Source organism: Gracilinanus agilis, chromosome 1, assembly GCF_016433145.1.
Source record: "Gracilinanus agilis isolate LMUSP501 chromosome 1, AgileGrace, whole genome shotgun sequence".
NCBI lineage: Eukaryota > Metazoa > Chordata > Mammalia > Didelphimorphia > Didelphidae > Gracilinanus > Gracilinanus agilis.
The window spans coordinates 703,500,778-703,524,154 of record NC_058130.1 but is presented as its reverse complement, the minus strand read 5'-3'; the positions used below and the strand labels follow the sequence as shown (position 1 = coordinate 703,524,154).

At 43.5% G+C, this 23,377-nt stretch overlaps 1 protein-coding gene across 1 annotated transcript in view; it reads right to left on the bottom strand.

Moving 5' to 3' along the window:
• Positions 1-1,659: 1,659 nt before the first annotated feature.
• ARHGAP39 (Rho GTPase activating protein 39) overlaps positions 1,660-23,377 on the bottom strand; it is a 367,301-nt gene continuing 345,583 nt past the window's right edge. Inside the window, exons 7-12 of the mRNA XM_044684642.1 lie at positions 20,478-20,570; positions 15,520-15,593; positions 10,667-10,866; positions 9,417-9,508; positions 3,541-3,710; positions 1,660-1,930 (exon numbers count right to left, since the gene is read on the bottom strand). Of these exons, the coding sequence (XP_044540577.1) occupies positions 1,736-1,930; positions 3,541-3,710; positions 9,417-9,508; positions 10,667-10,866; positions 15,520-15,593; positions 20,478-20,570 (824 nt within the window). The 3' untranslated portion in view covers positions 1,660-1,735. The remainder of the gene's footprint in view (positions 1,931-3,540; positions 3,711-9,416; positions 9,509-10,666; positions 10,867-15,519; positions 15,594-20,477; positions 20,571-23,377) is intronic.

Genomic DNA, 23,377 nt, shown 5'->3' with positions numbered 1-23,377 from the left:
GAGGAGCAGAGAAGGCCTGGCTAGGACGGTGGTGGTAATTCTCTATCCTCACGTGGTGGGAGAGTGTCAGGACGGGAAGGGGCAGTATCAGCTTGGCTCTGGGGAGCAGAAGGCACTTTCTCGGGGCACCCTGCTGGGAATGGGGGAGGGGAGTTCTGCCTGTCCTGCCCCTTGTTGTGCCCAAGGTTCCCTGGGTGGGAAGTGACAGATTGGACCCAATGGATCCTGTCCCTGCCCATTGTGGACCCTGGGTCCCTGAAAATGAGTGTAGGGAATGGGCTGGTTTGGGATAACTATGGTGGGTGGAAGGAGCCCTGGATTGGGAGTAGGAACTGGGCTCACATCACAGCTCTTCTACTCACTGGCTGGGTGACTTTGGGCCTCAGTTTCCTCACCCATAAAATAAAGGGTGGGACAGAGCAGATAATTTCTAAGATGACTCCTTTTGGCTCTGATGTTCCGCAGTTCAAAGAGGCCGTGGCCAGTGGCGTGGCTGGCAGAGAAGAGGAAGGAACCCAGCAGGGCCCGGAGCTATGGGCTCTTTGGAGTCCCTAAAGTCACACCCGGCCCCGAGCTCCTTCACGGTCTTTGGGAGAGGTGTCAGGCTCTTCCACGGGCCGGGTCCTTCCCTGGGGAAGGGTCCTGGGGGCAGAGGATAGGGGAAGCCAGTGGGAAGCAGGAGCGAGACTAAGACTGAGATCCTGAGGCTGGGGCAGGAGAACGGGACTAGAGGAGCAAGGTCAGGAACTGGGGATGGAAGAAAAGTGAGAGGCAGGCAAAGGTGTGGGACTGGGCCCAATTCTGGTGCCAGGTACGGAGAGAAGGTCAGATAACAAAGTGCTTTAACAATGCTCTCCCAAGGAAAAGTCTAACTTCTAGGGGAAGAGAGGCTGAGGTATGGGGATGGGAATAGGTCAGGACACACACGGGACCCTTCCTGCCAAGGGGACCCTTAGCAGCCAGTCCCCCCAGGTCCTGGCCAGATGGGACATGGGGGTGGGTGGTAACCAGCTGTGTAAATGCAACATGGACAAACGCAAAACCAAACCCTAGGGCTGCTGAGCTGAGCTCAGTTGCAGCCCTTCTCTGTGCGGCCCAGCCTGGCCCAGGTCTGGGCTTGGCTAGGGCCACTGTGGGTTAATAACCAGTCATGCTTATTTCAGGGGCCAATACATTCCCTCCCCTCCCTTGCCCTCCCCTCCCCTTCCCCTTCCCTCCCTCCCCCTCCCCCTTCCCTGGCTGCAGGCATACAGCTAGGGCCGGGGGCCCCCCACCCCACTGTTTTCTCCACACACCCAACTTGTGTCCCACCCTGTGCTGTGCCCTCCCCACAGGGTGCCTGTTTGTCTGTTCCGGTGCGGGTGGGCTCCGTGCCCACTGGTGCCTCGCTCCTCTTCTCATGCTACCAGGAAGAGCCAAATGGCCCCCAGCCCATTTGGGATCAGCCACCAGCCTGGGCTTGGCTCCCCGCCCCCTTCGGGTTCCCCTCTACCTTCAGTCTTATTTCTTTAGTTAGCAGTGGTCCAGGTCCACCATGCCCAGAAGAAAGGGTGCAGGAGGGGCGGGGGCTGGTCATCACTTGGCCCCACTGAGTTCCTGGAGAAATCTCCCTTGCCTGGGCTTATGCAGATGGACCACTGGTGGGGCAGGTGGGAGCCCTGGCCAGCAGGCAGTCCCCATGTGGATCTTGTGTCTGTGCAGGGGGGCGGGCAGGCATGTGGCCAACCCCAGGGGGCTATAGTACTCCCTCCATGAAGCTGGTATCCAGGTGCTGGATGAGGACCCGGAGGAAGGACATTTCCTTACGCGTGTTTTCAAAGATGATACGTGGGTCATCTGACTGGCAGCGCAGGCAGTTGGGTGCCATCACCATGGCCAGGTTGCTGACATCCATCTTTGTGACGGCCACATTGGCAGGCTGCACAAACACCTGTGGGGGCCAGGAGGACTGTTAAGAAAGCTGCAAAAATACCTGTGTTGGAGGTGGATTGTGAGCAGGCCTAAAAACATGTATATGGGAAATATTCATGAGCTTGAGAGACCCCTTCCCAGCTCCAGCTCCTCCTAAATCTCCCCTCCATTCTCGAGGCTCCTAGGAGAGGGAACTGCTGCCAAGAGGGAACTCCCTCCTAGTGTGTCCTATACTCCTCTCTATCCTTTTTTCCCCGGAATATCCTCTGTACTCTTCCCCCCCAATCATTCCTGCTTTCTCCTGAGGCTCAGGACTATTACGTAAGGCAAAGTGCTCAAGAGGGGGAGTCTAGGGACTTGGACTCCAATCTTGGCTATGCTAGCCATGACTGCAGAAAGTCACTAGTTATCTCTAAGCCTCTACCCCCTGGGAAAGAAGTCCCAGCTTCACTAGATCATCCTCTAGGCAAGTGCAACAGTCTCCTTGCTGGGTTTCCAGAATCTAGAGTCCAGAGATGGAAAGGAACTTTCCATTTAGGTGAAACCCTTCATTTTTTAGATAAGAAAGGTGAAGTTCAGAGAATGGACAGGCCTAGTTTGGTTAATGGCACAGCCAAGCCCACAACTTTCTGATTCACACAGCAAAGTGCCTTTTCCCCACCTCACAACTTTCTGGATTTCAGGCTCTCCATACACTCCCCCTCCCCCAAACATCTCTTATTTATAGCTATTACAGTCTCGTTAAAGTCCGGTTATCCTAGCTGGAGATACTAGAGGCATCTACAGTGCATTTCATGAACATGATCTCGTTAGTCTCACAACCAGCCTGTGAGGTAGGTACTGCGATATTGTTGTCCTCATTTAGTAGATGAGGAAACAGGTTCAGAGAGGTCATAGGACTGAGTCATCATTACACATTACATCTATCAGGTTTCGAGGCCATCACACTATCCCTCTCCAGCTTCTTCCCTATTGCTCCCAGTTCTGGGCCCAAGCTTCTACATGACAGTCATGAGTTATACTCTCTGGCATCTCAAGTTGGTTCCACAATTCTTGATATCTTGATTCAACACTGACCTCCAGGCTGGTCTCTCCAGGAGGGTTCCCTGAAGCTAGGGCCTGGATTTTCCCACTCCTCCACCCCCTGTTCTATAGAAACTAAGAGAAAACAAGTACCCAGGACACAACAAATGAGAGGAGGTACTTGATAACAAAACTTTTTAGAAAGGAAAATATTGTACTTAATAATAGCTCTCATTTCTAGCATTACTCAATGTTTATAAAATGCTTATTTATAATAAATCTTTAGGGCTCAAATAGTGTTTCCCCCATTTTATGGATGAAGAAACTCAGTAGATTGGAAAATAAAATGATCAACTTGGAACCTTCTGGGAATGGTCTAATCAAATATTCCAGCCTAGGCCTCTGATGACTCCAGCTCCAGGGACTGGCCTACTCTGTGACACTTCCTCTCTTTTTCTAAAGAGCATATACTTATTATTCCAGAAACTCCTGCGTGTGCCAAGGTGGGGCTTGAGGGGCATACTCTTAGGGGACAGTACCCCAGAAGGGGTCTGATCCCCAAGCTGTAAGGAGGGCACTGAGATGGCTCAGCTCAGGGCCCATTACCTGGAGGAAGCGGATGAGGTAGCAGAGCACCATTCTGTTGATCCGGGGCAAGGAGTGGACGACAGCGATGGCAGCCTCGGGGTTTTCATAGTGCGTGATACACTGCTCATAAAATTCATGGGGGATAAGTGGTTCCTCTAGCTCTCGATACCAGAGCTTTAGCAGTGATGCTGGGAGTAGTAGGAGGGACAGAGAGAGAGAAGAGACAGACAGACAGACAGACACCCATTAGGACTTGCATGGCATGGATGGTGGTGGTCTCAGCAAGGGGTAATCAGGGTAGCCCTGGTCCCTTAAGATTTAGTGGTAGTAAGTTGAAGCTGAGGCAGGTAGAAAAGGCAAGACCTCAGAAATCCAGGCTAGCTTGGCATTGAATCAAAGAACTGAAGTGTGGATCAGGAAAGAATTACTCCATAAATAGCTGTTCCAGGTTCAGTCAGGACTGAGGGGCTAAGAGAGAGGGAAGGAATGGCTAAATCCCAGATCCTAGATAAAATAACAATATCTAGTTAATATTTTAAGATTTTCAAAATGCTTAACTTTAAAAAATTTCATTTGATACTTAAAACAATCCTGAGAGGTAGGTGCTATTATTACCCTAGTTTATAGATAAGGAAACTGGGGCTGAGAAAGTTGGAAATGAGAATTGGCTGGGGTCACACAGCCTGAAATGGAAGCTCAGTTCTTCCTGACTCCAGATCTAGCTCTCAGATCCCCTCCACCATCCAGGTCTTCTCAAGGGGTCTGCTTGCCTCTACCCCATTAGACTGAGAGCCTAGAGAAAAATGCCCTTTAAAGGCTAGAGGTCATCACAGAAAACAGAATGGATCCTTCTGCCCTGATAACACTGGGTTCTTTGCTCCCCACTTTTCACCTCCAGCTCACCTCTCTGCTGCCATCATTCTACCACCTCCCTACTTTATTAATTTCTATCACCTTATCTAGATGCTTGCTCCAGACATCACTCAGCCTCAAGGCCATTCTCCTTTCCTTTGCAACTCAGTCAGAGCCTAATTTATAGTCTTATTCTCCACTCTAGATGCTCTTATACTTGAGGAGTTCAGTATACACACTGATGTCCACTTAAATGCTCATAACCTGGGGGCAGCTGAGTAGCTCAGTGGATTGAGGGTCAGGCCTAGAGACAGGAGGTCCTAGGTTCAAATGTGGCCTCAGACACTTCCCAGCTGTGTGACCCTGGGCAAGTCACTTGACCCCCTTTGCCCACCCTTACCACTCTTCCACCTATGAGACAATACACCGAAAGTTAAGGGTTTAAAAAAAATGCTCATAACCTACACCCTCATTTGACTTCAACTATTCACAGAAATGATCATACTTCAGATCTCATCACCACAACTGTGCCACCTTTTATCATCTTGAATTCTGGACTTCCTCATTTGTCATAACCTACTCTTCCATTCCCCCTTCTTCTAAACTTATTTTTCATCAATGCAAATCAAAACAACTCTGAGGTATCATCTTACACCTAGCAGATTGGCTAAAATGATAGCAGGGGAGAGTAATAAATGTTTGGAGGGAATGTGGCAAAATTGAGACATTAATGCATTGCTGGTGGAGTTGTGAACTGATCCAACCATTCTGGATGGCAATTTGGAACTATGCCCAAAGAGCTCTAAAGGACTGCCTGCCCTTTGATCCAGCCAAACCATTGCTGGGTTTGTGCCCCAAAGAGATCATAGATAAACAGACTTGTACAAAAATATTTATAGCTGCACTTTTTGTGGTGGCAAAAAACTGGAAAACGAGAGTATGCCCTTCAATTGGGGAATGGCTGAACAAATTATGGTATATGCTGGTGATGGAATACTATTGAGCTCAAAGGAATAATAAACTGGAGGAATTCCATGTGAACTGGAATGACCTCCAGGAATTGATGCAGAGTGAAAGGAGCAGAGCCAGAAGAACATTGTACACAGAGACTGATATACTGTGGTAAAATCAAATGTAATGGACGTCTGTACTAGCAGCAATACAATGACCCAGGACAATTCTGAGGGATTTATGGAAAGGAACACTACCCACATTCAGAGGAAGAACTACAGGAGTGGAAACACAGAAGAAAAACAACTGCTTGAACACATGGGTTGAGGCAGACATGACTGGGGATGTAGACTCAAAATGACCACACCAATGCAACTATCAATAATATGTAAATAAGTCTTGATCAATGATGCATATTAAAACCAGTGGAAATGTGTGTTGGCTATGGGGGGGGGTGTTGGGAGAGTGAAGGGGAAAGTAAGAACATGAATCATTTAACCATAGAAAATTTTTCTAAAAAATAAAAATTAAAAAAAAAAAACAAACTTATTCTTCATCCTCAAAGTAATCATCAGTGCTTTGTCCCTCTCTATTCTTCCAGTCAATCACTCTTACCTTGGTGTTACTTTCCTCTTTTAACTCTATAGTTGACCAATTCAATTATATCCTGTCCTTGGCCCTTAAATCCTTTATCCCTGGTCTCTTGCCAATTATGCCCTGACATCAACATTAACCCCTCCAACCACCCTTCTCTAGTCCTACATCTGTGTTGCTAACTACCAGTGGAGGAACTAATATGACTGTGCTAAATGGATCTTCTAGAAATTCAGGTTAACTCATCTCAGTCAGGACTTCATTGCTGCAAGGAAATCCATTTACTCTTCCTGAGCTGACTATCATGCTCCTTACAGTGGCTATTCCAAACCTCTTCCCCTATCTCAGTAGATAATCTTTTACATTACTGAGAAAAGAGAGGCCATCATGGACTCTTTCATCAACTCTGCTCAATATATCCAACTCTCTTTATTTGATTATTATCATTTAAAAAACCCTTATCTTCTGTCTTAGAATCAATACTGTATGTTGGTTCCAAGGCAAAAGATCCAACTCTCTTTACATTTTCACCAGCTTTTTTCTCCTTTGCTCCAGCATCCAAAAAAAAAAAAAAAAAAAAAATGGCCCTTTAGGTCAAGGCCAAGCCCTCTACTTCTTCTGGTTCTAACTCCTATAAGAGTTAGCTCCTTTGATTATTTCTGAATTCTTCTTGTTCTTACTTTAATTTCTCTTTATCTTTCTAATAGAATGTAAACTCCTTAAGGGCAAAGACTTTTATTTTTTTTTTTGTTCTTCTTTGTGTCTAGCATAAAGTATCTAAGAAATGCTTAATGAAATGAATTTCTTAGGTTATTCCCCACCTGCTTCTAAATATGCCCTGGTTTCCTACATCTTTAAAAACCTTCACCTGATCCTGCCATCCTCTTTGAAGCTATCAGTCTATAGCTCTCCTCCCTTTCATAATCAAACACTTAGAAATAAGTGTCAACATTTGCTACCTCCACTCCATTCTCTCACTGTCCATTAACTTATCAACCCTTTTGAAACCCAACTTCCAGTATTATTACTCTTCTGAAACTACTCACTTAAACATAACTTGAAATCTCTTAATTCCTAAATCTCATGGTGTTTTCTCACTGTTGACCTTTTTGCTTTATCTTCAACTTTTGACACTGTTGATCACATTCTTTTAGTACACACTTTCTCCTTTCCTGGTTTCTGTGACAATGCCTTTTCCTTGTTCTTCTGCTTAACAGATGATCCTTTGTATCATCTTCTTCTGCCCCTTAAGTGTAGGTACCTCTTAAAGCTCTTTACGACCCCCTTCTCTTCTGGATTTATACTCTTGGTAATCTTATCAACTTCTATAGGCTCAATTACTGTCTTTACATAAATGACTCCCAAATCTAGATATCTAGATATATCTAGGCTTAGTCTCTCTAAATAGTTCTGATCCTGTGTCATAAATATCTCCATCAGAAAATCAGCATCTCATATACAACGTGTCCAAAATGGAACTTGCCAGCTTTCCTCCTATATTTCTCTGCCCATCAATTTCTTTTAAGGGCACTACCAGATTCTCAGTCACTCAGATTCACAAATTCAGAATCATCTTTAACATTTAAAAATATTTGTTGATCTTTTTTGGTTTTACATCATCTACACCTCTCTTCTTTTGATCCCAGAGCCATTTATTATAAACAAAGAATAAAAAAGGGGGGGGGAAGTGGTTCAGTAAATCTGTTATTGTTCAGTCTTGTCTGACTTTTCACAATCCCATGGACTATGCTGTTGCTTGAGTTTTCTTGGGAAAGACACTGGAATGATTTGCCATTTCCTTTTCCAAGGGATTAAGGTAGACAGGTTAAGTGACTTGCCCAGGGTCACATAACTAGTAAATGTCTGAGGCCAGCTTTGAACTCATCTTTATGACTCCAGGTTGGGTGCTCTAACCAATGAACCACCTAGCTGCCTCCAGTTCAGTAAAACTAACCAAATATCAAAGTCTGACATGTTCTGTCCCATCTCTGCAAAGGAGAAAGGGAAGGGGCCGCCTCATGTGATACTTTAGTCTTTCTTTTCCCTTAGCTCCAAACTAATTATTTACCAAGTCTTGTTGATCCTGTTCCACATTGATCTTATTCCTTTTCTTCTTCTCACTAACAAAGCCACCACCCTAGTTTGGAACCTTATTGATTGGCCTATAATTAATCTTTTTACTTCCATTTTTTCCCCTTCCTCTCTCTCTCTTTTTTTTTTTTTTAAACCCTTGTACTTCGGTGTATTGTCTCATAGGTGGAAGGTTGGTAAGGGTGGGCAATGGGGGTCAAGTGACTTGCCCAGGGTCACACAGCTGGGAAGTGGCTGAGGCCGGGTTTGAACCTAGGACCTCCTGTCTCTAGGCCTGACTCTCACTCCACTGAGCTACCCAGCTGCCCCCCTCTCTATCTTTTATACTGTTGCCCAAATAACCTTCCTTGTGTATAAATCTGGACATGCTACTACTTTGCTCAAAATATTTCAATAACTACTACCTACCAAATGAGTTCAAATTCCTTTGTTTGGCATTCAATGTCCTCTGTGATTTGGCTCCAACTAACCTTTCTAGCTTTACCTTACGTCATTCCCTTCCATGTATAAGCTGTAAATTCGATTATTCACTGGGTCCTAAACATGCTCTCCATTTTCCTGACTTGCAGCCTTTGCTTAGTATTCTCTTTGCCCAATTACTTTAAAATGCCAGCTAAACACTAACTCCTCTATGAAGTTTTTTTTTAAACCCATACTCTTCTGTTTTAGAATCATTGGTTCCAAGGTAGAAGAGTGGTAAGGGTTAGGCAACCAGAATTAAGTATCTTGACCAGGGTCACACAGCTAGGAAGTGTCTGAGGCAAGATTTGAACCCAGGACCTTGGCCTGGATCCCCATCCACTAAGCCACCTAGCTGCCCCTGAAGTCTTTCTTAATTTTTCTCACATCCTCCTCCTAGACTGTAAGCTCCAGGATACCAGAATGATATTTTATTTAAACTTTGTATCTCTGAAGGGTTGAACATCATACTACCGCTGCATTTAGATGGTAGATATGTCTGATATCTATTGTGTATGATTATGTATGTACACAACTGAATATTTAATTTTGAAAGAGAAAGTGTAAGAATCTATACTTGTGGATGACTCTGCTGGGGTTTGAAGGTGACATGGCAGGTTGCTAATTTCCATCAGTTATGATGAATGCTAAGCAGGAGGGGCAGGAGAGTTCATCTTGTGGCCTGGTAAGCCAGGGTAGCCAAGGACATCACACACACAATCATCCTTTCTTCAGGGCTGGGCAGGGTACAGGGGAGGCAGGGATGGCCTCTATTCTAGGGCATCTCATTCTGTAGGAAATGATGGCACCAAGCGGGAAGGTTTGGCTCCCAGGCAACCTTGGACATGCTTTAGGGGCTTCCTCGGTGTTGGGCCTAGCAGTCCAGAGGGTGTTTGTATTTGTGCAACCTCAGTGCTTCTCTCGACCTGCCTGGGCCCATTTCTTACCAGGGACATGGGGGTCCTCCAACCCTGTGGGGATCTTCCACTGATCCACCTGCAGCTTCAGAGCATTCACCTCATCAATGTCCCCAGGGACCCTGGTGGGGGGGGAGGGGGGGAGAAGAGAGAGAGAGAGAAAGAATGTCAGATAAATCTCCCTAAGGCCATTTCCTACCACCAATAAGCTCACCTAGAAGGGAAAGGAATAACCATTCATATAGCACCTACCATGTGCTAAGCGCCATACTAACTGCTTTACACAATAATTGAGGGAGACAAGAGCTGTTATTACTCCTGTTTTACAGCTGATGAAACTGAGGCAAACAGAGATTAACTGATTTACCCAGAGTCAAACAGCTAGTATATAATTGAGACTGAATTTGAACTCGAGTTTTCTTGACTCTAAGCCCAAGGCTCTAACCAGTCTGCCTCTATTTCCATATAGCCTTCAAGTCTTTGATATTTCTTATGGCTGAGACAGTTAAATTGGGAGCTGGATATAGTTGCCTGTTAACTCCATAAGGACTCACTTCCCATCACTGCCCTTACCCAGGTTTTGGGGTATCTTGATTTATGTCTTAGAGTAAGGGGTAAAAGCGGAGTTTTATTGGGTACATATTAAAGGGTTGGTTGCCAGGGAATTGAATAATTATCAATCCCGCATTAAAGAATAAACTCAAGTCAAAATGACTTTTATGGAAGTTTATTATATAGTTTGGTCATTGGAAATGTCACAAGAAGATGTACTCTTATCTGTTTTGCAGATGCATCCTAAGGGCAATGGAGCCTTTCATCTGATTTGCATTTGAAACCCTTCTTGTTGTCTTCATTATTAGGACTGTGAGCTCCTGGGAGCAGGGACTGTCTGGCTTTTCTTATTTGCATGCTTAGTACTTAGCCCAATGTTAAGCACACCATAAGCACCTAATATATGCTTTTTCATTCATTTATCCATTTAGTGGTCACCTAGTCCATTCCTCTCAATTTACAAAGAAGAAATGAAGGCCCAAGAGAGTTAGGTGATTTGCCCAAGGCAACCTACATTGTAGCTTGAATCTTTGTTTTCTTGGTCATTTCATCTTTTGCCTGTCACAGTGGCAGAGTTGAAATCTGGACCCAGGTTCTCTTGACTTTAAATCTAGCATTTGTTCAAATGTATTGAAACTACCTCTCAATCTTAAGATAGTATGGAGAGCAGGGCACCCATCACAGGCCTGGGTCTGTGGCTCTGCCTCCCCAAGCTCTGCCCAGGGTACCTGAATATGCCCTCAGTCTGGTCCCCGTTGAGTGCCAGCACTTCCTCGGAGAGTCGTGTCTGTACCCAGGGCAGCTGCCGGTCAGGATAGCGCTCCTTTTGCATGGCCAGGATATCTTGAAGTGCACTGCCAAACATGGATGGACTGAATACAGCATTCTTTGCATGTCGGATTTCCTCCATATTGGGCTTCTTCAGGCCCTAGGAAAATATATATGTGTTGAGAGACACAGTAAGTTGGGTTTCACAGCAACTTGACATCAGGGAATTTGGGGAAAACAAATCAAGGCTCTGGAAGGGAGATACAACAAAGGGAATAACAACCAAAGAATCATGCTCCCAAGGAACTCTGGGAGAAGATACAGGATTCAAGGAGCATAGGAGTAGGGCAAATTTTTTCCATTTCTCAGGGCCAGAGAAAAATGAAGTCTGGTGTGTATATACATGTGGTGCGTGTGTGTGTGTGCGTGCGTGCGTGCGTGTGTGTGTGTGTGTGTGTGTAGAAATTCAAGCTTGAAAGAGGCAAAAAAACAAGCTTTTGATCTTAAAACATACACACAGCCTCAGAGTCACAAAAGGGACATTGGAGACCAGATAGTCCAATTTCTGTCTTAATAAGAATCACCTCTTTAACATAATCCTCTAACTTTCACATAAAGATCTCTAGTGAAGATAAAATGCACCAATTCTAGCAGCATCCCATGCCACTTCTAGATGGTTTTAATCCTTATCCAATGCCACTAGTTTGGTCCTTTAGGTAGTAGAACAAGTCCAATCCCTCTTTCACAGGGCAGCTCTTCCAATATCCAAAGACTATTATTCTGTTGCCCCTCTTTTTTCAGGCTTAACCCCCCAAGTTCAAATTTGCCATGGTTTTGAGAGACTCGCTATCTTGGTCACAATATGGTGCCCATAATTGAACAGAATAGTCTGGTTATGGTTTGATCAGGAAGGAATGTTGCTCTCCATGTTTTGGAGACTATCCTTCTCTTAATGTAGTCTGAGGTTACATGAATTTTTTTTGGCTGTGGTGTTACACTACTCACTCAGCAATGCCGACCTTATACACATCTACCAAAACGCCTGTGATTTTTTTCCAGAGAAAAGGAGGGAGATTAACATTGGATAAATGGATTTGACAGTCATCTATTTGGATATTAATCAAATAATCAGGAGCTGATGAGATCATGAAAGGATATCATATACAGAAGAAAAACCAGGGGAGAAAAGGACACAGGGTACATACAGCTTTGTGCAATGTTCATGCTGAGTAGCCAGGGGATGGCTAATGATTCAGTAACAGACTATCAGAAGGAATTAGTTAGGCAGAAAAAGAAACAGGAGAAAGCAGTGTCACAGAATCTAAGGAGAGAATATCTAGCAGGAAGGTGTGGTTGGCAATGTGAATATAGTTTAATAAGGATGAGGGCAGATTTACCATCAGATTTAGCTATTTAAAGATTGTTGATAATGTTTGAAATAATAATTTTGATAGAGTGGTACTGTTGAAAGCCAGAAGGTAAAGGTGATAAGAGCATGGATAGTGAAGAGTATGGAGCTAGAAAAGAACATGGAGCTAGCAAGTACTGACAATTCTAAGTGCTTGGTTTTGAAATGTTTAAGGTTATACACATACACACACGTTTATATACGCAGACTAGATGTATGTACACACATGTAGGTTTGTAACTTCAGTAGGAATGGCAAGGATAGATAAAGAGTTTGTCAGACTTTAAGAGACCTAGGTATATTTGTAGAAAACAGAGGAAGAGCCAGAGAAAAATTAAAGATGAGAAAGAAAATGATTATTGGGGTGAGGAAGATAAGAAAGGAGATGGGATCAGGAGCACAAATAGAAGGGTAAGCTTTGACAAGATGAGTCATCTCTTCCTCAGAGTCTAAAGGATGAAAGAATATAGGATGACATGAGAAGTTTTGACATGAATAAGAAAGAAGGAAGATCTCATGACAGATGTCCTTGAATTTCTCAATAAAGGTGAAGCCATCTACTGGTGGGCAAAGTGGAAGCCTGGGGGCCTGAGAAGAAAGGAAAAAGTTTTGAAGGGAATATGCTAGAGTCAACCAGGAGGGAATAAAAATGTTGCCTGTGTAGAAAGGAGGGTCTAGATGAGATTATATGACATGCATTTGTAGTAGATCCTGTCAGCATAGTATTGTGAGTTCTTCCAGTGGCAGTCAACAGTAGGGGGAGTAGGAATGGAGAAGGTTAATTGTGAGGTGATCTAGGGATCAGGATGAGTAGGTCAGAGTGGTAAGAAAGGGAGTAGAGGCAGCTAGATGGCTCTGTGGATTGAGAGCCAGGCCCAGAGATGGGAGGTCTTAGGTTCAAATCTGGCCTCAGACATCCTATCTGTGTGACCCTGGGCAAGTTACTTAACCTCCATTGCCTAGCCCTTCCTACTCTTCTGCCTTAGAACCAATAGCCAGTACTGATTCTAAGCTGGAAGGTAAGGGCTTAAAAAGGGGGGGGGGGAGTAATGGACTTAAGAAGAGAGGATAGTGAATGGCTGAACTTGTCAAATAATCAGAATAGTCAAAAGAGGAAAGTGATATCAGGGCAGTGGTAGTCAATATGGAAGAACAAGGAAGTATAAGGGAGTGGTGTTAATAATGAGGATGAAAGAGATTCAGAAGTAGTGAGGCAGAGGGGGGAGGTGGAAGAAAAGGCAGTCATAATCAGAGGGGAATTTCAAAATTCAAACTTAGAAAAGACAGCAGCAATAAAATTGAAGGTCTAGAGTCCTCGAGGTGACTGAGGTAGAGAGAAGATTGTCTTGGAAGTTGAGGTGTTTGGTGATGAGGTTTTGAGGGGACACATTACTGTGTATGCTAAAAGTATACTAAAGTATATTAAAGTCTCTTAGCATAAGGACAAGATTTAGACAGATAAACTGTTGAGTCAGGTACTGAAGTTCTAGAGAGAGGAGGGAGTATAACTTGAAGATTGGTAGATTATGGAAATAAGGATCTGGTTTATATAATACAGATAGCAGAAATAAACACTAAAGGAGAGGCTAAAAACTTTATGAGTAACACAGACAAGATGTGTTGAGGTCACATGCTAGACAAGGGAAGTGGAGAGATGGAGAGATTGGTGATTAGATTTGAGATTTGAGGTTTGTTTCCTAGATTCAGATCTGAGCTGACTTATATTTTTAGTGTGAGCACTGGAAATGGGCAAACTACAGATCAGGGCTTGAGTTGTTTTGCTGACTGAGAAAACTAATAATGTATTCATAATGCAGATGGTGTGTTGTGTATATACTTCCAATCCTGGAGTGCCGGCTATTAGACAGTTTACCTGCACATAATTACTACCCCCTCAATAACACTTTTCTGGAGAACTTGTTGGGGAACATGAATGCCACCAAGTAGTCAAAGTAGACAGTGCTGTTCCCCCTAGAAGTCAGATCCCCAGTATCTTTCCCAAAGAAGTAGTGAGGGTGCGTATGTGTGTGCGTGCGTGCACGCATGCGCATTCATACACAGGAGCATTTTTCAAGAATTCCAGAAGCAGAGAAGGTGCTCACAGCCCTGGCTCTGCCCTTGTGCCCAGAGATCCTCCTCAAAAGCCCATTTATGGGTAGGTCTCTGGGTACAGTCTTGTTTTGTTTTTTTTTTGCCTCTTAGTTTTCTTGGACTAGCACAGTATAGTACAGTGATGGACAAACTATGGCCCGCGGGCCAGATATAGCCCCCTGAAATGCTCTATCCTGCCACACGACACTATTTCTAATCTGACGAATACGATGAGTAGGATACAATACAATGAAACTTCAAAAGAGTTGCCTTAGAAACAGATGGACAGATAAGCATTTCCTTTCTTTTGGCCCCCTCTTTAAAAAGTTTGCCCATCACTGGTATAGCAGAAAAAGTTCTCTATATACTGTATCCTCTTCTGGAATCAATTTTCTCATCTGTAAAGTGAGGGTAACAGCCTTATTCTCATTGCTCCACTGAGTACTTTCTAAGTCTTCAAGTGCCCTTATTATAATTATTATTGATGTTAACTGGGCTCTTCAAGACTGGTAGCTGCTTTCAGTCTCAGAGGGCCTGAGCCAGGGTCACTGTGACTTGGAGCTGGGAGGCTAAGTGCCTGCCATTTTTGTGCTCAAACTCTTTCAGAACTCCCCGAACCCTGTAGGACACATTCACATTACTTACTTTAGTATCCCAGGCTTTGCTAATTTGATACCAGCTTCTCTCCAGGCAGCATCTGACCCAACCAGTCAGCTCCTCATGGTTCCCTGAGTGCTTCACTTTCCTATACTTCTTACCCCTGCATGCAGCAGACTCTTGCCCAAAATGCCCTCCTAAAACGCTCTAGCAAAATTCTCTAGGTTCTTTAAGATTCATCTCACATAATACCTCATTTATGAAAACTTTTCTGACCATCCTAGCTCCCAGGGATCCCTCCATTTTTCTTCTTCTCTTCCTGCCCTTCCACAGCACATCTTGTCTGAACAACTCATAAAGCTTTTTGTGTCTAGAGTTTGTCTTTCCAAATATGGCTGTTGAGTTGGACCTTGTCTTGGAAAGGACCAGGATAGTAGAGCCTGCTAGAGCCAAAGGGAGAAGCTGGGTAGTCAGCTGAAGGAAGAGGAACCATACATGTACCTATATATAAATACTCATCAGGGCCTCAAGGTTGTTCAAGCATGTGTCATCATGTACAATTTATGCCTCTCTATTTTCCTCTGAGATTAAGAAGAATGAAGAAAGCTTTTTGGAAGGATTTTTCCTAAAGTACCCTTTCCCAACCCAGGTTGCTCAGGTCCTTTATACCAGTCTTGGGAGTAGGGCCAAACTAAAACAAGGGAAAGAAATCAATACCTTTTTGGCTCCTGTCAAGGCGGCCTTCTGAAGCTTGTTGTAACAATACTTGGCATATGTGCTTATTGCCACCCCTGAAAGGAAAAAAACAAAAGTTAAGTGACTATACCTCATGAAGGAAGCTAGAACCCAGTTCAACCTAAATTTAGTAGATAGAAAGAAGCAAGGAAGGAAGGAAGGAAGAAAGAAAAAGTTAAAATCTCCCCAAATCCCAGCACATGAACTTGAGCTCCAAAGTAGAATTTTGGTAGTGGTACCCTTCAGGAAATAAAACTACGTCCTCCAGCCATTGAGGAAGTAGGTGAGCAATGAGATGATGTGTCAGTGTGAAAGTGGGTGGAAGTGTTGATCTATGTGCTTGAGTGTTAGTTCATGTATTTGTGGATGTAAGAATACATGGGCATAAGAACATGGCTATGTTAGTTTGTAGGTGTGTTCATGTGGTTTGGAGGGTACGAATATCAGAATATGAGTGTCCTGACACCAGTTCCTGAGAGGTACAGGTGTACACACCAATGTATTTCATATAAACACCCACCTGCTGACACCCTGTGAATGTGGTTTTCAGAGAGAGCCACAGATATACTGATGATTCCCTATCACTTTTTATTTTGGGAGCGGGGGTGGGGGTGGGGAAGGGACCTTGTCTTCTCACAGACTCCTTGTCTTCTCACAGACTCCTAAGACTACTCTACTCCAGGCAAAGGCTGGATGCAACCTCTCTTTGCTAGCAGGCCTGAAGATTCAGTGGGGTGGGAGGGAGGTGCTGGAAAGCATGCTGGATGGGAGTCTACTTAAAAGTAAAACAAGCTAGTTCAGGAGATAGTGGGATCTCTTTAACTGGAGGTCTTCAAATATTGGTTGGATGGGCTCTTACTGGGAATGTGGTAGAGAATACCTGCTTAGGTACAGTTGGACAAGAATGTCACTGAGTTCTCTTTGACTTTTTTTCTCTCCATCACCAGCCTTATCCTACAAATGATGTCTTTGCAACTAATGACTATGGCAGGAAGGAGCTGGATACAGATCATCTTATTAGGGGACTAAATAAATCAGCTCTGTAGCAATCTCAAGTCTATCATCTGAAAAGACATGTCAACCAAAGGGATCTTCACTGAAGCTTAATTTTACCAATGTCAATGAGTCGGGTACCCCTAGGGAGAAGGTAGAAAGTAGGGGTAGAGATGTATTCAGACCTGGTCTCTACCAGTTCAATAATTTGCTGAGGCAAATACCTTGATTCTGAAGCAGATCCTCTCCCCTCCAACCCTCCTCTCCCCCTCCCCCCCAACAGAGGAAAATATGAAAATAACAAATGCTATAGCAAAGAACTATGCCAGAGGTTTGGGCCTAGGCTGAGACCTCTGAGGAAGAGGGGAAGCTGATAGGGACATCTTTAGAGATTGTACGCATCATGGGCTTAGGCAAAAAATCAGAATATCTAGGTGATAGTCCTGGCATATTTTGCCTTGGTCTGACCACACCTAGAATATTTTATTTGGTTCTGGATGCCACATTTTAGGAAGGACATTGAAAAGCTGGAGAGCATCCAGAGGAAGAGAACCAGGATGGGGAGGGCGCAGGAAACAATAGCACATGAGGAGAAACTGGGGATGTTTATCCTGGAAAATAGAAGGGACATGATAGCTATTTTCAAGTATTTGAAGGACTGTCACACGGAAGAGGAATTAGACAGTCACTGTTTGTTTCCGGAAGATTTAACCAGGAACAATGGGTGGAAGTTACAAAGAGACATAGTTCAATTTGAAATGAAGAAAACCTTCTAATTCTCTAACAGTGGCATGAAAATGGATTTCCTATCTTTGAAGATCTTTGAGTTGAGGCTAAATGACCACTTTAAGGGGTTGGACTAAATGCTGTCTGAGTTCCTTTCCAATTCTGAGGTCCTGGGTTCTGTGAAGAGGGGGTGTCCTCAGGAGTGGTGAGAGGGTGCCTTCAAGGCCATTTCAGGGTCAGGCTGGAGAGATACAGAGCTTAAATGTCTGCTTCTGCTCTTGCTTTCTTCTTTCTGGGTGGCAAAATGAATAAGAAGACCTTAGGATCAGGATTCTGAAGACCATATAATCCAGGTCTTATTAAACATAAACAGAGAAAAAAATGGAGGCCTGGAGAGGGGAAATAAATTGCCCAATGTCACTTAGGCACTTTGCAGTAGATCCAAGATTCAAATTCAGGCCTTCTAATCTTAAACCTAACCCTCTTTCCACTTTGTTGTTATTTGCCAACATGTAATGTTAGCTATTACTATTGCTATGATTTCCTAGATGATCTCTTCATTGGAGGGTTGAAAGAGCTCAAATGAATTTTTAGTAAGAGTTCTTCAGGAACAGAGATGTCTCTCATACTTGTTTTGCAGGGACATGACTTTTAATGTCCTGAAGGTTGCTGTGGGGTTCCATGAGGACTCTGGGACCTTGGCTGTTCTCGTTATGTGTTTGTACAAGCACAGGGATAATTTCTCCTGGCTCTTTCAATGAGGGAGAGCACCTCTACTACTACCTTATTTTAAGTCCAACAAAACTTCCAAACACTATACAAATGTTAAAGACTTTCTAGATGTAGAACTTCATAAGGGATAATTCTCAGGATGCATCTCTGCTTCTTCCTGTTAGAGAAGCAATGATTCCCTGGAAGGCCAGACTTTTCTGCACAGCATATTAGAAAGCACTCTGTCTCAGTATGTAGTCATAAGACTATTAGAGCCGAAAGGGATATCAAAAGCTTTGCTAGAATGCCTAAGCTCAGTTCAGGTGCCACCTCCTACTAGTTACTAGTGCCCCTTTCCAATTAACCAATCAGATAACAAAAATTTATGAGGTATCTATGTACCAGGTACTGCTAGGTATAGGGGATGTCAAGACAAAAATGTTCTTTTGTGGAATATGTGTATATGTCTAAATATATAAAAAACATATACAAAATAAACATATGGAAATTTCAAGGAAGGAAGAGTACCAGCAGCGGCTGGGGGGATCAGGAAAGGCCCCATCTGATCTGAACTTTTCAGGAAGTAGAATTCCACAGTGGAGTGAATGAAGGAAGGCACTGTGGGCATGAGGAAGTCGGTGCAAAAGCAAAAGAGAAGGAAAATGAAGAGTTGCATGTAAAAAAACAGCAACAAGGCCAGTGCAGGTGGAATGCAGAATATATGAAGGGAAGTAATGAATAATAAGCCTGGAAAGGTATATTTGTGTGTGTGTGTGTGTGTGTGTGTGTGTGTGTGTGTGTGTGTATTTTTTTTTTTTTTGAGTAGGTACTGCTCAGTTAAACTAATTATCACCCAAAGCAGCCCACCACCCTTTTAGACAGCTCTAATTGTTAGGAAGTTTTTCTTTTTACAGAGCTAAAATATGCTGACCCTTTAAAAAGCTATCATGATCCCTAACCCTTCTTTTATGTGATCCTTTTATGATTTGGTATCCATTCAGTCCTCTCACCATTCTGGTGTCCTTCTCTAGAACTACACCACTTCGATAATAACATCTTCTATAATATGTGGTATCCAGAACTGTACACAAAAGTCCAGATGTAACCTGACCAAAGGAGAGAACAGTGGAATAACTGATCCCTTTATTCTGGACACCATGTTTCAATGACTGCAGTCCAAAATCACACAAGCATTTTTAGGTGCCATGTCACAAGACTAATTCATATTGAACTACCCCCCCCCCACCCCCGCCATTTTGCAAACTAAACTTTATATTTAGCCCAATTAAATTCCAGTCTCTAAGTCTCTATTCAATTCTACTATTCCAGTCTGTTGGGATCTTTGGAGACCTTTCTGATTATGTCCCCGGATATTTTAGCTCTCTTCCTCCCAGTTTTCAGTTATCTTCTTAGTAATGAGCATTTTTTCCCCACACACTTTACTGACTCAAGTATGGCTTTTGTGGGCTTGTTGAGCCTGTGAGAAGTAGGGCCACATTTTCCATTTTTCCACTGCCCTGCACTACACTACAGAGTTTATGGTAAAGCACAGTGTCCTGTACATTTTCCCTGACTGAATAACAGAAACAGGAAATCCCAGGCTATGGAGAAATCCTCTCTACAGAGAAAGGCTAAGGAACCTGGCAAGGAAGTCAAGGATTCCTGTACATTTGCCCCAGCAAGTCCAAGTCATGTGCATTGGAAGGAAGGTACTCCCCTGCAAATGGGAGCTCTAGAGGACAGAGAAATTCCGTAGGCTCCCTAGTCCAGCAATTGTGCAGTTTATTATTGTTCTCTGGTTCAGAGAAATTATAATGAAGATCTGTTCAAAGACAATTCATGGTGGCTGGCTCTGGGCCTCCACAAGGAAGTCACTGTGACACATACTTACCTGCCTGGACCAACATTTTAGCATGAAATATATAATGCCCCCTACTCCCATTCCCACCCACATTCAGAAAGCAGAGATTTTAGTGATGAAAATGCCCTTTAGCAACAAGATGTAAGAAGCCATCAGAGGCAGTTAGCTAGGCAGGGCTGGGCTCACAGCCTTCAAACACGAAAAACATCCCTCTCCCCATTGTCAGTTCCTAACTCCACCAAATATGGGGGGGGGGGGAGGCCAAGGGAAAAAAGGAAATTTAAAAATGCAATATCTGATTTAAAATAATTTTAATTTGAATGACTAACTAGCTCTATTCTGCCAATTGCCCTACCCCCAATAAAAAAAAAGGATTTCATGGAAATAAGTGAGAGGCATATACTTCTTTATGCTATCTTCCTGAAAGTGGTTTAGCTATGGCCTCTCTTTCCTAGTAGATTAGGGCCTTTCTTGTGGCCCCTTTCCCCCACTCCTCTTCCCTAGCCCATTGTGCAACGAGAGGCTAGTGCCCAAGCCCAGGAGCATTAAGAGAAGAAGAAGGGCAAAAGAGACTGAAGAAAAGCAGGTTTGCCATGATGAAGATCTAGAGAGGAAGCTGCTAAGAGAAGAGTTGGTGGATGGACCCTACCATCGTGCTCTTCAAAATAGGGCTTGGGTTTCTTTCTCAATTTGGATTTCTTCTTAGTGTTCCTTTCCAGCAGCTCTTTTATGTGCTGAGTCACTGGGGAGCAAACAAAACGATGAGGACAACAGAAGTGTGCATATGCACATGTGTGCCTGTGCGCGCACACACACACACACACACACACACACACACACACACACACACACTCTCTCTCTCTCTCTCACACTCACACTCTCACACTCACACTCTCTCTCTCTCCCGGAAACAATCATGACAAAAAAAGACCTCTTGTTTTCAGAGATAGTGAGTCAGCAGCCAGATTACAGACATCTGTCATTTCATCTTTCAAAAAATAAATATATACAAGTTGAAGAAACAGTCTGAACCAAGGAGACCAGTATGCTAGGTGGCATTGCTTGGCAAGGAAGAAATCACTCCATCCCACCAAGAGTTTATAAAGTAATGCTATAAGAAGCAATTAGCTAATATAATAAAATTCTGACCATACAGGTTGGCTGATAACCCTTAGAGGTCACCTAGGGAAGTGAGTCTTCCATTTTCTTCCAAAAGGGTTTTTTGGGTCCATTGTAAAAGGCTCACCTGATTAGCACTATCAAAAAAGGTGAGGGAATATGACTGTGGTTCACTTCAAGGGGCCCCTGCTAGAAGTGGGTTTAATCTTTAGTCCTAGGAGAGGGGGACCAGGCTGCTGTTGCATGTGTAGGTGTGACTCTATGTGTGTGTTTATCTGGCCTATTATGCAGTGCAGGTATGAAGCACTGGAGCAGGGAAAAGAAAAGGCCATTGTGGAGTTTTCTCAATGTTGGACTTCCATGATTTTGGACGTTTCTAGCAGGAGATAAAGGAAGGAATGCCTTCTTAGCTCTGTCTCAAACCTCGAACAGCCATTTCTTTGATATTCCAATTCAACAAAGATTGCTTAAGTACCTATTGTGTAATGGGTTATGTGTATGTGAGGTTATATTAAGTATATAAAGAAAAAAATGACAATTCCCTGTTCTCCAGGCACTTACAATTCCAAATGTGTGGACTTTTTCCTTTGTTTTTAATTAGCTTTTTTTTTTTTTTTAGCAATTTTTTTTTTAAACCCTTGTACTTCGGTGTATTGTCTCATAGGTGGAAGAGTGGTAAGGGTGGGCAATGGGGGTCAAGTGACTTGCCCAGGGTCACACAGCTGGGAAGTGGCTGAGGCCGGGTTTGAACCTAGGACCTCCTGTCTCTAGGCCTGACTCTCAATCCACTGAGCTACCCAGCTACCCCTTTCCTTTGTTTTTCATCCTAGTTCCAAGTGATGCTTCCATAATCAGACCCTAAAGAGGGGTCCGCAACCTTTTTGGCCGTGAGAGCCATAAATGCCTGTGGAAGGAGGATGGAGGTGGAAGTCCAGGAGATGGAGCCAGATATGGCTTGAGAGCCATATATTGCCGACCCCTGCCCTAAAAGGCTGGGGCTATTTCTTATTCAATACACTTAATGGGTGCTTGGCAAACACTTTTTGAATTGACTCCAGTTGTGTGAGAGGATTTAGGCAGGAAGGATTCAGTTGAAGGTAAGGGACCCTAGACACTTCTCTTTCTGCCCTCCCCAAACCCACCCTCTTTCCCCCTTTCTACCAAAGATAACAGGAGACAAGGGACACATCAATGCAGTTCCTAGCCCATCCTAGGAACAAACAGAGTGACTGAGTTTGGTCTGGCTCTGGACTCTGGCCCTTCCACACCACCCTAGGACAGGATGAGAGAGACTTTATAGTCCTGAGGTGGCCAGGAGGTTCGGTTTGCTCCAAAGCTGATCACAGGATCTGAAAACAAGTTTTCTGCAAATGGAAAATGACACTGGGGAAAAAAAATCAGGGATGGAATAAGAGTAATCATAAACAGTGGGCAGGTATAACAATAAGCTATCAAAGCTGGCCTCGGAGGCAAAGCAGACTAAGGGATGAAACACTGGCTTTTCATTACTGGGAAGGCTGGGGTAGCAGCCCTCTTGTGGGAGATGGGATGTAGGCTCCTCCAGGATGAACTTCACAAGCCTCTTGTTTGAAGGCCAGAGGATTTTCTATGGCAAAAGAGCACTTACCTTTCAGCTCCATTTCTATTCCACTCTCAGGCAAAACAAAATAATAATGATGATGATGTAACAAAAGCTTACATTTAATTTTGCAGGTATTCTCCCTAATAAGCTGAACCCTATCCCTGAGTATCAGGTAACCCCAGTCCCAAAGCCATTTCACAGAATATTGTACTGCAAACAAGCATTCAAAGGCTTAAAGAAGTTTATAGCCAGAAGGGACTTTAGAGATCATGTAGGTACTGAGAAGTTAAATGACACCATCATATAGGTAATGAGTGGAAAACTAGGATGTGAACAAGGGCCTTGGATTCTAATTACACCACTGTTCTTTTCACCAACTCACACTGACCACTGTTCACTAGTATTCCATGTCCAAGTCTGTTTTGATCATTCTACTCTTGCTTAAAGACTAAACCTTATATCAGGTTTTGCTTTATTTTCTGACTATAGTTTCTAATTAAAATATATTTTAATATATTTTATAGTAATATATAGTAATTTTAAAAAATAAGTTATTTTTTATTTATTTTATATCAGTTTAATATATTTATATTAATATAGTGGTTATATGTTATTAATATGCTTATATTAATAAATCCTGCTATTTTCTCATTTGACAAGGTTCTTTTGAAGTGATTCTAAGGAATTTAGCACCATTAGGTTTCATTTGCAGTTGTTTTTCTATATGCTAGCCAAGGACCAAGGAGGTCTCAAGGCCAGACCCAGTTCATTCAACTCCCAATGCTCCAGTAATTCTGCATTTTGGCACAGATCCAGTCACTAGTCACCTCTCCAGGCAGGTTCCTTGG